This window comes from Coregonus lavaretus (genome assembly GCF_964263955.1).
Source record: "Coregonus lavaretus genome assembly, chromosome: 4".
Classification (NCBI taxonomy): domain Eukaryota; kingdom Metazoa; phylum Chordata; class Actinopteri; order Salmoniformes; family Salmonidae; genus Coregonus; species Coregonus lavaretus.
The window spans coordinates 8,809,738-8,825,291 of record NC_139991.1 but is presented as its reverse complement, the minus strand read 5'-3'; the positions used below and the strand labels follow the sequence as shown (position 1 = coordinate 8,825,291).

General features: G+C 47.9%; 1 protein-coding gene and 1 pseudogene across 2 annotated transcripts; one reads left to right on the top strand and one right to left on the bottom strand.

The window, feature by feature from the left end:
• The first annotated feature begins 633 nt into the window (after nucleotides 1–633).
• On the top strand, nucleotides 634–1,781 carry LOC311128566 (creatine kinase U-type, mitochondrial-like; annotated as a pseudogene). The gene is made up of 5 exons: nucleotides 634–680; nucleotides 912–1,035; nucleotides 1,141–1,280; nucleotides 1,425–1,524; nucleotides 1,656–1,781. The product of its transcript is annotated as a creatine kinase U-type, mitochondrial-like (transcript).
• A 597-nt stretch (nucleotides 1,782–2,378) lies between these two features.
• On the bottom strand, nucleotides 2,379–13,166 carry LOC311128565 (stereocilin-like). The gene is made up of 28 exons (XM_084160752.1): nucleotides 12,068–13,166; nucleotides 11,164–11,188; nucleotides 10,397–10,982; nucleotides 9,378–10,286; nucleotides 9,230–9,292; nucleotides 9,013–9,138; nucleotides 8,749–8,915; nucleotides 8,482–8,668; nucleotides 8,272–8,387; nucleotides 8,009–8,141; nucleotides 7,623–7,805; nucleotides 7,490–7,528; nucleotides 7,208–7,384; nucleotides 6,730–6,879; nucleotides 6,307–6,365; nucleotides 5,985–6,108; nucleotides 5,686–5,768; nucleotides 5,455–5,590; nucleotides 5,024–5,232; nucleotides 4,780–4,870; nucleotides 4,453–4,624; nucleotides 4,166–4,335; nucleotides 3,903–4,058; nucleotides 3,652–3,794; nucleotides 3,314–3,462; nucleotides 3,037–3,134; nucleotides 2,763–2,910; nucleotides 2,379–2,531 (listed from the first exon to the last, which is right to left on the bottom strand). Exons 1-28 carry the CDS (start codon nucleotides 13,074–13,076, stop codon nucleotides 2,443–2,445), a joined length of 5,697 nt encoding a protein of 1,898 aa, XP_084016878.1. The 5' UTR covers nucleotides 13,077–13,166; the 3' UTR covers nucleotides 2,379–2,442.
• Between the last annotated feature and the right edge of the window lie 2,388 nt (nucleotides 13,167–15,554).

The window sequence follows — 15,554 nt, the reverse complement described above, 5'->3', positions numbered from 1 at the left end:
ACTAAAATGTAAAATGTAATGAAGGCAAGTGCTCTGCAGACTCTTAATAGCAGAGTCTCCCAATATTCCACCTCTTTGTGTGTAGAGAGGAGAAGTATTGAAAGGAAAGAATAACACAGAAGCCCTTGCTTTGTGATCGCTGTTGGTTACTAAAGTTGCATTTATTTTAATCCATCAAGCCAATCCTTTTATACACAATCTCTCTCTCTCTCGCTCTCTCTTTCTTTCGCTCTCTTTCTCTTCCTTCGTCATTTAGAGTTGTTGCTTTACTCACTGTGTCTTCTGTTGTGGTTCATGTTTTCCTATATCAGGTGTTTTCTGAGCTATTGGACCCAATGATCAAAGAGAGACACAATGGTTATGACCCGAGGATAATGATACACCCCACAGACCTGGATGCAAGCAAGGTACAGAATGATGGGAATGTCAATGGACATAAGTATAGAAATGTCATTGCATCAACCACCCAGTTGACTAGGTATCAGACCTTCTACATATCTACATTCTAAACTGTTCAAGTGAGCCAGTACTTACCACAGTCTCTTGTCAGATCCGGGCAGGTCAGTTTGATGAGCGCTACGTGTCATTGTCACGGGCCTGAGCATCCGAGGGCTGAGCCTGTGGACAGTACAGATGACTGACCAGGAGCAGCAGCTGCCCATTGATGTGAGGAAAACACAGTCTGCACCACACACTGCTTTGGAGAATTGTTTTTATTTGTTTCATTTCCTTATTCTAGCACTGAGATGCATAACACTTGTTTTTGGAGTTCACAGGATCACTTCCTGTTCGATATACCAGTGTCCCCCCTGGTAAGTATAATGGTTTGATAAAAGCACAACTCTAAAACCAAACAATAGAAAGCATTTTAGAAGCGCTGAAACCTATCGATAACCCATTGGTCTGGAAAGGCACAACAACCAGAATAACTTCCTTGTGTGGATCAACGAGGAGGACCACACCCGGGTCATCTAGATGGAGAAGGGCAGCAACATGAAGAGGGTGTTTGAGAGGTTCTACAGAGGACTCAAGGAGGTGAGCCCAGCAGAATCAATGATTGGATTCATTGCCTACACACACACGTTAACTGTGTCTTAAATGACACTTAAACGTTTCATGCTTTGTTGTCATCACCACCAGGTGGCGTGACTGATCATGGAGAAAGGCTGGGAGTTCATGTGGAGTGAGAGGCTGGGTTACATCCTCACCTGCCCCTCCAACCTGGGCACTGGACTCAGGGCAGGGGTCCACGTCAACCTGCCTCATCTCAGCAAGGTCTGGCTTTTACCACCTCACTCACCTATGGGTTGACACACGAACAGCCATATGAAGAAACTGTGCTAAGGGGATCCCTGTGCTGAGCTGTCCTTCTCAAATTCCAGGATCCTAATTTCTCTGTTTGTTTTTCTGTTGTTTTTTACTAGGTCCATCGTTCTGCAGAAGCGAGGTATGGGCGGCGTGGACTCAGCAGCTGTGGGCACAACCTTTGACATCTCTAACCTGGCCAGACTGGGTGAGTCAGAGATAAGACACTGCATCACTACACCACAGAATAGATACGCAACCGACAGTGACAATCATAATATTCAGCTTTAATAGGCAGTTGTAGAGAGCGTAGAAAGAGTAGGTTATGTGTGTTTGTGTGTTGCATGTAGGTCCAGCTGGTTCAGAATGTGATTGATGCTGTTAACTGCCTGATTGAGTGTGAGACAAGACTGGAGAGAGATCAGGATATCCCCAGCTGTTGCTGCTTTACATTCACAAACAATATACTTAAATAAAGCAAACGAATCCAAATCATTAACTGTGGTCCTCCAAATACTTTACCTGAATAGCAGATATAAACTCTTCAGCTATATATCAATACATTCAAATTAAACTTGGGGATCGACCAGTAATTGTTGTGTACTATACAAAATGAGGTCATTATGGGTGCTTGTTGTCACCATATTGCATCTAATCCTCTGAATTGTGTCCTACTGCCCTATTTTCCGAGAGGCGCTTTTATACTTGAATCGAATTTAATGAGTGCCCTCTACACTGTAACCATAGTAACAGAGTAGCATAATCCCAAACACACAGACACATCAGAATGATGCATGTAGAGCAGGGTTATTCAATTCCGGTCCTGGAGGGCCGAAACACTTCTGTTTTTTATTTCTACCTGGTAGTTAATTGCACTCACCTGGTGTCCCAGGTCTGAATTAGCCCCTGATTAGAAGGAGAGGATGAAAAACAGAGGTGTTTCGGCCCTCCAGGACCGGAATTGAAGAACCCTGAAGTAGAGTATGTCAGGCATTAGAATAGCATGAGGTGGACAGTTCATTCCAGGATACAAATGGAACACAGTTCAAAATGTTAGGTTTATTTTTAAGTACAAATGTTACAATTCGATAAAAGAAGGTCAAAGAACAAATAAATACAAATGGGTTACTGTGTGTTTTACAATAGTTGCCATAACATACAGCATAGAGACAATAAGCACACAGTGAGGCTGTCAGCTGACCGTGCTGCCGGGGCCACATTCCTCCCTGTGGACGCAGACAAAACATAGTTACTGTTAAACATGACATTATGATGATATTGGTATGAATTTACATACTAAAAACATAAATCATTGAACAAAACCCATCAATAAGACCAACTGGTTCTTTCCCTCTTTCTCATGAAATGATCCCAACCCCCTTATCTTTACCCATGTCCCTGAGTCCTTACCCTTTGAATCATTACCCCTGTAAATCATTACCCCTGTAAATCCTTACCTCTGTGCTCTAGCAGGACGTCCCCCTCGTACTGCGCCAGGCCCAGGGCATGTCTCTGCCCACTGTTCAGCTCTGCCCACTGCTTTTCTGTGACCACCCACGCCTGCTCCACATTCAGCCAAGACAGCTGGACCGCACTGAATACCACCTGACAGACACACACACATATCGTGCATCAACTAACAAAATGGGATGTGGTTTGGAGAGCATTATGTAAACAGCATTATCCAAACCAGCTCTTAAGTATCCTGAGGTGAAACAGAGAGAGACTCACAGCCATCTTCGTGGGGGGAATCAGGGCGATAGCTTCGGGGATGAGCCCCTCCACCTGCTCCTGTACCAGAGAAGACAGAACCATGTCCTCCAGACCCGCTGGACAGAATGAGGGAGGGAGAGACAGACAGGGAGGGAGGACTCAGGTAATGAGTGTGAGTGGATTCACCGCTCACTACCAACTCTAACTATTCCTTAGATTTAAGGATAAAATATTCTGAATATACAACAATACATCTTTCAGAGTTTAAACCCCTGCCCCATTTGAATAGCTGTACCTGCTAGTGTGCCGATCTCAGTGAAGACCTCGGGGCCCCAGGTACTGACGGGGCCAAAGGCCTGAGGACTGGAGAGACGGGCTGTCAGAGCCTCCATCTGCTGCTCTGAACACGGCAGGGCCAGCTCCCTCAGGAACATAGCAGCCATGCTGTCAGTCAAAGAGCAGGAGACCTCATTAGGATTGGGTTGATGGAAGCATTATCACAAAGTGGAATAAGACAGCAAAAAATGACATATTTTTGCCTTTTTGCACTATAGGCTGAGCTTTATTCACAAGGAATGTAATCTAACATTTATGTGGTGAAAATAAAGGGTGTATTTCTAATACTTGACTGACCTGAGGTTGTAGGGGTCCAGTCGGTTGATCTCTGACAGTGTTAAACCACAGAGCAGGTGTCCTAAAGAAGCCACTTCTACAGCTCCGAGCTGCTCCACCTTCAACTTCCGCTTCCGCATCACACCAACAACTGCTGCTCTCATCTGAAACAAGACACAGGGATGAAGAGTTAAACAACCTACGCCAGGAGTGGGCAATCCCTCCGGTCTACAAATATCACACATGAGATAGGAATATGGGAGCCTAGTCACCTTTTTTGGGCCCCAGTTGGTCAGAGCCCCCAGGTGGGCCAGGACACCCAGGTCAGTCAGGTTAGTATCCTGGAGCTCTCTCTCCCCCAGCTCAGTGACCACACAGCCCAGCCCCAGGACCTGCTCTGGCCTCAGGCCTCTAACTGGACTGTAGTCCTGGAGGAGGGTGAAGGATAGTGCACAAGATACACAACACATTTCCACTGTCAATCTTTAGCAGGCAGTGATGAAAACCAAAACGTCTCTGATGTTCTGAAACTAACCTGCCTGAGCTTTACCCACAGTGCTCGGCGCTGCTCAGGGCTCAGTGAAGCGTCCTGACCTATGACCTCCACGCACTGCCCCAACTCCTCCCCCGCCATCCGGCTCAGCTGATTGGCTGTCCATGCTGAGGGGAAGGTGCCTCTTATGTCACCACAGCTTGGGACAGGCACTGGATAGAAGACATGGGGCCGCAATGAGTTTAGAACCACAACACATTATCATCAAGCTTTTCCCTTCAGAGCTAGTGGGTATGATACATTTGTGATATAGAGGATCAATAGATGACCTTTTCTCCTCCTGCTCTGTGCTCTGACGACCCCCCGTATGAGGCTGTGGATCCTCTCTCGCTGGCCCTGCTGGTCCACACACCGGGACACACAGGCCTGACCCACATCACTGTTCTCCCAGCGCCACTGACCTGCTAGAACCTCCTCCACCGTCTCTGCACTCAGCACCACCTGATAAATGGTAGTAAAACACACACTTAGCACATCCTGCTAAAAGTACACGCATGCAATCACATACAGTACTGCAGGGCTTTATTTTTCATCACCCAATGATAAAGTAATGTCATTATAAAGGCACTTGATGTTTAGCCCATTGGAGCCCTCACCAGTGGGATGGAGTTGATCTGTTTTGGAGAGAGAGTGAACACCAGTCTGCCAACAAGCTCCACATCACCAACCGTCCACACCGATGACTCTCTACAATAAACACACACACACACCAGCTTTCTGTTATAAATGCATACATGACAGATACCCACAAGCCCAGTGCTGCCATAATCAGCTTACACCCACCCCAGGCCTCCCACTCCCACTACCATCTCCTGAAAGACAGACCCAGCTGTCTCTCACCCCAGCAGGTCTCTCCCAGTGAGCAGAGCAGCCATGTCCCTCAGGGTGTCCCAAGGCAGGCAGTATCCCCTCAGCTCATCCAGCCGCAGCCCCAGGGCCCCTCTGTCCACCAGCCCCAGGGTGTCCCTGTCCAGGAAGGGCAACAGGGGCCCCAGGAGGTCCACAGAGGCCCCCCTGAGCTCCCCCTCAGCCAGGCCCTGAGAGGTGCCCTGGATGGACACACCAGAACATAGTTACTACAGTATAATTACTGCAGGTACTACAGTATAATGACTCTACAGCTGACAACAAAGCACAATCCGTTTAGCTGATTATTAAGTATTGTAATGTCATGCATTCCACCCCTGTATCATTATGTTTGGGTGAATTGATCAATGTGTATGTTTTATTAATCAGGATTTCTTGCAAATAATATTATAGTCTCTCCTCACCAGCACAGTGATGGCCTTTTCTGCTAAGGCCATCTGCTTATGACGGGGCAGCTTGAGGAAGTCCACAAAGTGCTGCTGAATGTGAGCCAGGATGGCTGTCAGTGACGTATTAGATAGGTTCTCAATCAGGTTCACCCTGGGACAGCAGGAATAACCAGATTCATCTTGTATAGAGAAAGATTAAATGTTGGACCATTTATACAATATATTTTGGAGTGAATGATATCTTACGGTAATTTTGCAGCAAACCAGGGGCTTATACCGTCCAGGTCTTCCTCTGGTCTTTGCCGCAGCTCCTCTACAACGCATTTCCTCTGGTAACAAAACACAAAACATCTGAACAAACTAGTATGAAACAGGAAGCTCTGAAGAATTCCATGAATACTTTTCTTTACATTTGATATGCTAGATATAATACTATAGATAAAGAGATGTACCTAAATATAGATAAAGAAAAGGAATGGGTGAGAGAGAAAGAGGAGGGGCGGGGGACACGAGGGATACCATGTGGGTTGCTTGTGGTTCCTCACCAGAGCTGGTCTCACCCCTCCTGGCAACTCACTGACAAACTGAAGCAACTCTGAAAAGTCGGTTTCATTGGTCCAAAGCCTTAGCCAATCACAGCTCATTCCACCAGCAATATGACCCAAGTCCCTAAAGACCAAATAGATGATTGGATGAATAAATTGTATCTGGAAGACTGTATTGCATTTGTAATCCAGGTGAGGGAAACTGAATGAAACTGGGTACTGACTGAGTCTCCAGTTTTTTCATGTAATGACTTGCATGAATATCACATGATTATTCAATAACACAGCACATACCCATAACACCTAATAACATTTGACTTACTCTACAGTTTCTCTGGTAATGATTTCAGATTGATGGGTCCTCTTGAAAAGGAGCTGAGCCTATATAATTCAGAAAGACAAGAGTGTGTGTGAGAGAGAGAACATGTGAATCTAATACACCCTTGGCTGTGACAAAATCTCTTTAAGGTAGGCATTACTAATTGATATTCCCCCTCCAGACTATTGTACTACATCCAAACCAATTTGCTTGATGACGGCTGACGCATTTGGAGTATTAATATCCTAAATGGCTCATCTGAAGCATATCCAATGATTTGCAGATTAATGGGATCCCAGGCCCACACTGGCAGTTTGGCTTTCGCTCCACAGCAACAACAGTAATGATGCTATACCATAGCCAGAGGAGTGGGTGTTTATGTAGTGTTGTAGGCTCAGACAGAGCATAGTGGGGCTGGATGTGCACCTGTTGCGGGGACCAGGGCAGGTCTCTGTACAGGCTCATATTTCTCAGGAATGTCTCTCCATCCAGAACTTCTATCAGCTCCCTCAGGGGAACGAATGGCAGGAGACATTGGAGCTGCTCTGTCAAGTTCCTTGAGTTGATGGCTAAAGCCTTTAGAAAAAAAAAAGCTAAACATAAACAATGGAATTCGAATATGTGCCTGAAGAATAGTAATTGGCAATAGGTTAAGTACTGTACTTATGGAATTACTTCCAGGTAAATTCAATTGACTAGCCGTTTAGTCATATAAGGTAGTTGATGATTGACAGCATAATTGGTTTGTTAGTATTTAAATTCCACCATCTCTTTACTGTGTCATCATCTGCTCTCAGTGTGGTAAGAAAGACAATGCAGAGCCACTGGAAATGATGAATAAAGAACAGTTTGACAGAGAGGAGAAAGTGATCTTCCCACAGAGAAACAAGAGCACCTTACTTACCTCCTGCAGTGCCCTGTGGAGCATGGCTCTATGGGCAGGCTTCAGGTCAGTCAGTAGAGTGCTCCAGCACTGGCAGTGAGCGGTTCCACTGATCTCAGACCAGTGTATGCCACTGAGCACAGCAGGGGATAGGCCAGGCAGTAAGGGCTTCAGCCTGCACAGTGTATCCATGGTGAGCTGGCAAGGAGAGGATCACCATGGAAATATGGCCTCGTTAGAATGCACAACAAGCTGTGTAGATTAAAACAGAACTGAAGAGGTCACTAATAAGCCTTTACTTACATTAGTGTCTTGTGAAATTTTTGATAATATCTGGAACGCCTGGGGGAAGTTAAAAACAACGTGTAATGTTCGCTCAGCATAAAACAACATACCGTTAGATTCAGTGTGTAGGCATAGCCCATGCAGTGCTGACCTGTGCTGGGGAGAAGCTGGGCAGGCCTGGTTGTGTTAGCAGGTCCAAGAGCTGTAGTGAGGGCAGTGACTGCAGGAAGGAAGCCCCTAGCTGGGGCAGTAGGCCCCTGAGGGTGGCCAGTGCTGGAGGAGGCAGAGTGCCGGCATTCAGAGGCTGCACCGCCTGGACCAGCCAGAGGGACAGCTGGACACAGGGCAAGAGCAGGATCAACAGGGTCAGAGCCCCTCACATATGATATGGACTGTATACATATACAAATGTCAATACTGATATTTTGCAGATATCCTAACAGGAGTGTTGTAGGAAAAATATTGTCATACAGCCACAAAATGAACTTGGAACTTTTGGAGTGCATCCCAATTTTTTTACATGCAATTCTCTCTCACCCTGCCTGAAGCACTGATGTGTCCCTCAGACACACAGAGAGCTAGCTGCTGCCAAAGAGCAGAGGACACAGGGGAAGCCAGCAGAAACGGACGCAGTTCCTCTGGGTTCAGGTAACAAACCAGAACTCCCAGCCTGTTGAGATATAATGCCCTGGTATCTCTGGTCTAATACTCCGGTAACTGCACAAAGGGACACTGTGGCTCTGATCAGAAGTAGAGCACTATATACGGAATAGGTTACAACTTGAGACAAAAGACCCTACCTCGATATGTTATCACTGGTGAAGTTCATTTTTTTAATGAATAGAGTCCGTAGAACATGACGCCCTCTTGTTCCATCCAGACTGGTGTTTCCCAGCAACTCCACCAGGGGACTCAGCTGAAGGAGAGACATGATGACAGAGTAATGCCAATACAGTACACAATACTTCATGAACATTTCTGTAGGGTAGATAAGGAATGAGATGTCTAACCTGATCTGATGTCAGCTGCTGAAATTGGCTGACTGGGAGGTGTGGGAGCAGTGGGAGGATGGAGCTGAGGAAGTACGGTGGCCAAGAAGGGACATCTCCCACCACACTGGACTGCAGAAGCCTCTTCACAAATGCCTGTTTCTGTGGAGACTTCATCTCTGTGCTGTGGTCACGGATGGCCATCAACCTATGATACAACACAGAACCAGTCAACACGATTACCTTTGACCTTTGGCTTAAAATGGCAGCTCAGGCCTAGTCACTCACACACTGGTGTTGACCATCAGGGAGGCAGGGAAGCTCATGATGTCAGAGACGGACATGAAAGGGATGAACTGTGATAGGTCGACAAAGAGGTCAGGGGTCACACGAGGGAACTTGTGGATGAAGGCGGACGTCATGGTCTCCATGGCCTGCAGTTCTCTCTGAGAGGCCTGGGGAGACAGTGGTCTTTATTGACAGTAGTAGTAACTAAGTAACATCCCTACTTTCCAGCATCCATTACTAAACTGAGAGTGTTTGAGGACAAACCTGAGCGGTCTCTACGTGCAGCTGGTCCCAGCTCTGGTGCATGTGAGTTAGAAACCTCTTCACCGCATCTTTCTCTGCTGACATCACCAGTGTGCGGATACTCTCCCTGGGCATTTGGAGGTACTCCTGGAGAGAAAACAATGTGCACCATAATACAAGTGACAAGTAAATCTGCATCCAGGATCCCAACTACCCGTTTTATAAAGCTGTACACTACCTGCATTAGGACTCTGAGGGCAGAGGAGTTGTCCTCTCTCTGAATGAGGTCCCATAATACAGGCTGTCAGGACAGAGGAGGCATTCACATTACCTTCATGTGTCTATGTTTGTGTGTATGTGTTCTGTGTATCAGGCATGTGGCTTACACTGAAGCAGCTGAGCAGGTCCTCTTTGAGAGCTGCGCTCTGCTCCCTGCGCAGGAACAAGCCCACGGTTTGGAGCACGCTCAGTGAGGCGTCGGGACGCAGAGTGGCCCAGAATGAGGCATTGTCAAGGAGACTGGAGAGGAGGATAGCCTGACCCAGGCCCTGCCTCACCTCCCCCTCCCCCTCATCCAGCCCCGCCGAGAGCCCCACCACAAAGTCCAGTACCCTCAGCATGTACCCCACAGCCCCCACCCAGCCCCCGCGCTCACCCCCATCCACCTCACACACACTCAGCCTGTGCAGCGCCTCCACTAGCAGCGGAGCAGGACTCACACACAGCTGTGATGTGTCAAAGTCGTACGGCGCCGGGAGCATGTCAAAGAACCACTGGAGGAAGCACTTCCTGTCCTCCTGTTCTACATCCAGGTCAACACAAAGGTCAGAGAGCTGAGGATAGGCTGGGAGTAGCCGGCGGTACAGGGTGGTGTTGCTACAAACATAATCCCTCAGCCCCTCTGTACTTCCACAGAGCTCCAGCAGGGTGGCGTTTGTGAAATGCTGCAGGCTCCACTTCCTGTAGTCACATGTGTCTTCTGTGGATTCAGGGTGGGAGGAGTTGTGGAGTCTGGAGCAGTACTCTGCAGCCCAGCTGCCCTCCGGAAGGGATGGGTGGGAGGGGTGGGCCTCAGGGGACTCGCTGCCACACAGGGCTGAGACCAGAGCAGAAGTGTTGGGCAGGAAGCAGCGTCTGAACTCCTGGGCGCTGAGGGACCTGGTGCCCAGCTGGGCCAGGCAGGCTTCGTCAGGCTCTTGGCTGCCCCCGCCCTCCACCACCTCCACTGACAGCTGCACACACAGGTCATCTATACTGGACTGGTTGAAGTAGTGGTAGTCCTTTGTCTCTGCAGCCTGCAAACATCACAGGCAGTATGTAGTTAGACATTGTGGAGAAGTTAAAAAAGAGAGTTGAGAACGCAACTCTTTTGCATTCAGAAGTGGGGTTTGATTATGGACTGTACCTGGTGTGCTCTTTGCAGCCAAAAGGAGGAGTTGGCACACACAGTTTTGTTGAACTGGTGGGCGTAGAACTCGCTGCAGATGTGGACCCACAGGAAGTCATCCTCGGCTGCAGACAGGTACCAGGCGGCGTCGGAACACGTGGCATGTAGGTCGGGTCCCATCTGACCGACCTCCGGGTCCACAGACCCATCGTCCCCGTCAAACAGGTTACAGTAGAGGAACACAGTGAAGTTGGACACCCCTGTAAGGCCTGGGATAGAGGCGTTACACGCTGCTTCCAGGATCTCTGCTGAGGCAAAGTACCCCATCTCTCTCAGGTGGCTGTGGCCAACTTCTACTGCCTCAGACTGGGGCTTGAGGAGACGGGAATGACGGGGTACTGGAGTTGGGCTGGGTGGTTGTTTCTGTTTGGGCACCCTGCGGGGTGACAGGGCTGGTTTAGGGCGAGAGTGGCGTGGTGGGGGTCTGGGGTCCCCTCTCTCACCCTCTGTGGAGGGGCAGGAGAGGAAGGGAGGGGTGCTGGGAGGACCCTGTGAGCTGAAGCCCAGAGCCTGAGCATTCCACGTGACATTATGTCTGATCCCCCTACAAGTCACAGACAAGGGGAGAGAGTATGATAAACTATGGTACTACAGACAACATATATTTTCTATTAACCTCATATTCTTTGTGAGGGAAGGTTATGAAATGAAACCATCATGATGTATGATATGTTTGTCCATACTGTAGTTTATATTATAAGCTTAGTTTTTTCTCTATTACTTACCATAAGATTAGCTGTCTCAGGTCACCTTTGAAAAGATAGATAAAAGGGACTTTAATGGAAAATCACAGACTGTGGAATAGAGCTAGTGAATAGTATGGTAGATGAATGGTGGAAAAAGTGACTTGCACCATACAATCGGGCCTGATGTAACAGCATAGCTGGGCTCTCAATGCTCAGGAGATAGTGTTACTGGCATCAATGAGAGGGCAAAGAGATTAGCCAGGGCATGGGATGCAGGGTAACACCGATCCTCTCAATGACTAACATGGCCATTATGATTTTAAAGCAGTGTCAGTCCAAACAAACACTCTCATGTGTCATGTGTTTCAGTCTAAATCATTCATGACTAATGAGTAAGAGCTGTTTGAGACATATTATCAGCTTAGTATGAAGGGAAATGAAATTCAAGAGACTTTGATCAACATGTATGACCTGTCTCTGACATGTGTTTTAAAAGAGCAGCATGTATACTGAACAAACATTTATGTCTGTAAAAAGCCCTTTTGTGGGGTAAAACTCATTCTGATTGGCTGGGATGGGCCTGGCTCCCCCCACCGATGGCTGCGCCCCTGCCCAGTCATGTGAAATCCATAGATTAGGGCCTAATGAATTTATTTCAATTGACTGATTTCCTTCTATGAAGTGGAACTCAGTAAAATCTTTGAAATTGTTGCATGTTGAGTTTATATTTTTGTTCAGTATAGCTAGCCACCAGGGTTGAGGCTCAATTCTAGTTGAATTCAGTCAAATTACGAGATGAGAATCCTTGAGTAAAAAAATCCTCAAGGAAAGAAATTGGAAGTATTCCATTCATACATTGAATTTCAGCTCATCCACTGAATTGACTAAATTGAAATGGAACTGACCTCAACCTTCCGGTGAATGGGGAGCATCATGGACTCACCTACGGAGCATCTGCCCTTATGTTTGGGCTGTGGCACGTCCACCACGCTGCTGACATCATCAAGCAGTGCCATGATAACGCGGGACACCTTTCTCCTCAGGTTGAGATACACTGAGCTGCCCACCCTGTGCAAGAATCCCCTTCTCAGGCCGTCCAATCCCTGCAGCAGGGCAGGGTTTTGCTCTGCCAGCTGCCCTGCCCTCTGCCCCCCATCAGAGCGCAATAAAGCCTGCAGGAGCAGTGTCTGAATGGAGTCCAGGTCTCCCCCCATGTCCCTTCTGTCCTCAACGTCCCCTTGAGTGGCATTCCCAGACAACCCCTCCTCTCTCATGGCCTTGGGGGGCATGCTGAATGGTTTCAGGCGCCCAAAAGCAGCCGAGCCCCCTCTCTGGTCGGCCCCCATCCCTGCAGGGTGCAGGTTCACCACGGGCTTCCAGTTGCGCGTCTCCATGAAGCGGAGGAACTGTGTTAGCCAGCTGACGCTGAAGGCACATTCACTGCGGCCCCTCAGGGCACAGATGAAGCCCTGCACCCCGGCACTGGCCTGGCCATAGGTCCCGCTGACCAGCGCCTGCAGGGCCGCCTCCAGCAGGGCACTCACTGTCCTCCAGTTCTGGGATAGGAAGTCCAGCAGGGGCCTGTGGGGCTGCCGCTCTGACAGGGACATGAGGCTCTGCAGCAGCCCCAGCAGCCCATCCCAGTGGGGGCTGCCTCTCAGGGACAGGAACCAGTCCTGGAGTCTGACGCTGGGCCTGGGGGGCACCCGGCTGTCCCACTGGTTCAGCGCAGCACCCCCCTCTGACTGGATAAAGGACTGCAGGACCTTCTCCCACAGTTGTTCCTCGTCAGAGACAAGCTGTCGCTCCTCCAGCTCAGCACCCATCTCCTGGAGGTACATGGAGATATTGTAGAGGAAGCCTGACAGACGGCGCCTGTCCACAGGCTTCTGGAGGGAGGGGAGGCCCATGCTCCTACTGGGCAGCAGGCCCAGGGTCTTCAGACCTCCCATTATGCTCCTCACCACGCTGTGGATCTGCTGGTCTTGGGTTCTCTCCAGGGAGGCAGGCTCTTTGCTGGGATACCACCCCCCTCCTTTACGCCATATTGATACCAACTCCTTGAAAATGGGCTCTCTTTGATCCTCTATTTTATTTGCTGAAAATGATATTGAAAAGCCATATTTTGAGCATGATAGAGCAAACATGATTAATATCAAGGCATCATCACACCATTACACTACATCATAACAAGAAATGGTAAGCTATAGTCTCCTCACCTGAACTCTTGGTGGATGTATGGCCCAGTAAAACAACCAACAGTGTGATGCGCATGGCTCTAAACACCGCCATCTTCTCTACCACCTCCAAGCCAGTGCTGATGATGTCACAGTGATGTCACATCTGTCTCTGTGTCTGTGGCCTGTGTGAGTGATGTCATATCCCTGTATTTGGACTGCATCCCCTGTTACAGCCTTCCTCTGGCAATGGGTTGGGGTCAGTGGGGTGGACACGGGGAGTAGAGTGTCTCACTGTAGAGTGGACATTAAACCTTAATGACAGGCCACCGTCACCTGACCACCTTCCCTCTCACAATATAGGTGTATTACCATGGATTTCAATCAACTGAGGTATATTCTTTAGCCTTTCTATGAACTTGAAGCAGTTTTTAGTGAGACTTTGAAATATGAAATGCACAGAAGGAATACAAATACTGGTACTAAATAAGTTGTTTATCTATCCATGTTAAGAAATATTCAAATATCCAAATATAGAAATGATGAGAGTATGAAGATAGGTTAACATTTGCCACCTATGCATCTCTATCCATATTTGTTTGACGTCCCAAAAAATGCTAAACTGCAGTTATCTGCAATATCAAAAGGAGTATAAAGAGAATTAGAATGTATGGTACTCACCAATGATGCTCCATTCAATTCCTCAAATCCTTGATAATTTGTTTATTAGGCTTTGTGAATATCTCCACAACTTCCAGGTATAAATGTGCACTAAAACAACATTATATGACCTCTTTTCTCTCTGTCTGTCCCTCTCACTTTCAACTTCTCTCCCTCTCTCTGTTTCCCTGTCAGCCCCTCCCACCCCTACTCTCCCTCTCTGTTTTGTGCACTTGCTAACCCAGACCCTGAGACCCAGTTGGATGCATTAGGACCATAGCTTAGCCTCATATTTCAGTGGTATCCCCCTATCTTGTGCCAGCAGACTGTTTTCTAAGATGAGTTTAATGCAATGGAGGACAGCAGCCATGGAATGGACAGGACAATATATAAAGTGTTGTCTGTACGGCGCTAAGGTTGCATGTGTATAAAATAAAATCAACTTGATCAAACCTCTATGACCATGTCATAGTGTAGAGGTGGTCCCTTCTATCAGGGCATTTACTATACCAGGTTTACATTTTCCCATGATATGTGAAACAACCCACTTTTGGAAATAATTAAAAAAACGTATTTTGCTATATTTCAATAGTTCTTTGCACCTAATATGTTTATTTCAATGTTGTTTTGAAACAATACCAAGGTCAGGACTGTCAGCTTGCTGCACAAGCAGGGTGAAAATCTGAATGGTATTAATCACACCCAGACTATCTCTCCCATTCTCTAGCTGTCCCATGTCTCCCACTGACTAATTCTGTATTGAGCTGTCTCTCAGCCAGGGCTCATCCTGTGTGACTCTGGGTCTATGGAGGTATAAGTTTACCCAAAGGGCCAAGCCAGCGCCTCTCTGTGGGCTGTCATAGAGCAGACACATCCATCCTCCGGTCACTGCAGCCACACAATCAGGCCCTGTACTGGGCCACAGCGGCAGGCTCCCTGGTGTCAGACCGCTGTCTGCAGGCCCCGTAACCTGAGTGGGGCAAGTGAAAGGACCCCTCCCTGCCCCCCTGGCCCTTTAACTCTGTGTCACTGTGGCCTGTGGTGGAACAATAACTTCCTTTTGTATTATTGATGCCGTAGGGAACAGCAGTCAGTCAGCACTGTGGGGTTCAGTTGGCTAAAGGAATATATAATGAGACACAGGATAGGCCCAGCCTCTCTATCTGTGTCCCTGCAGAACACACAGTGCACAGGGGAGGCCTTCAAAACAGAGGGCGCTGGAGAGACAAGGGACCTGTTTGAATACTTGAAGAGGGCATTCTTCCCATTGAGATAGATTCTGTATCTATCTCTATGATCCTTCCATCCGCCCCTCTTGAAATAATCACTGGTTGGATGGGTGAAGACAAGGGTTCTTCCAAATAGCTTTCACCAATCTAGTCATGTCAGATCAGGGATTATTTCAAGGTAGGGATGATTTAAGGATGCATTTTCAAAGTGAACAAGTGGTACAGCCGTACCTTCTCCGCTATGCAATCCGGTTTCCGAGCTGGTCATGGGTGCACCTCAGCCACACTCAAGGTCCTAAACGATATTATAACCGCGATCAATAATAGACAGTCTTCATCGACCTGGCCAAGGCTTTCGACTCTG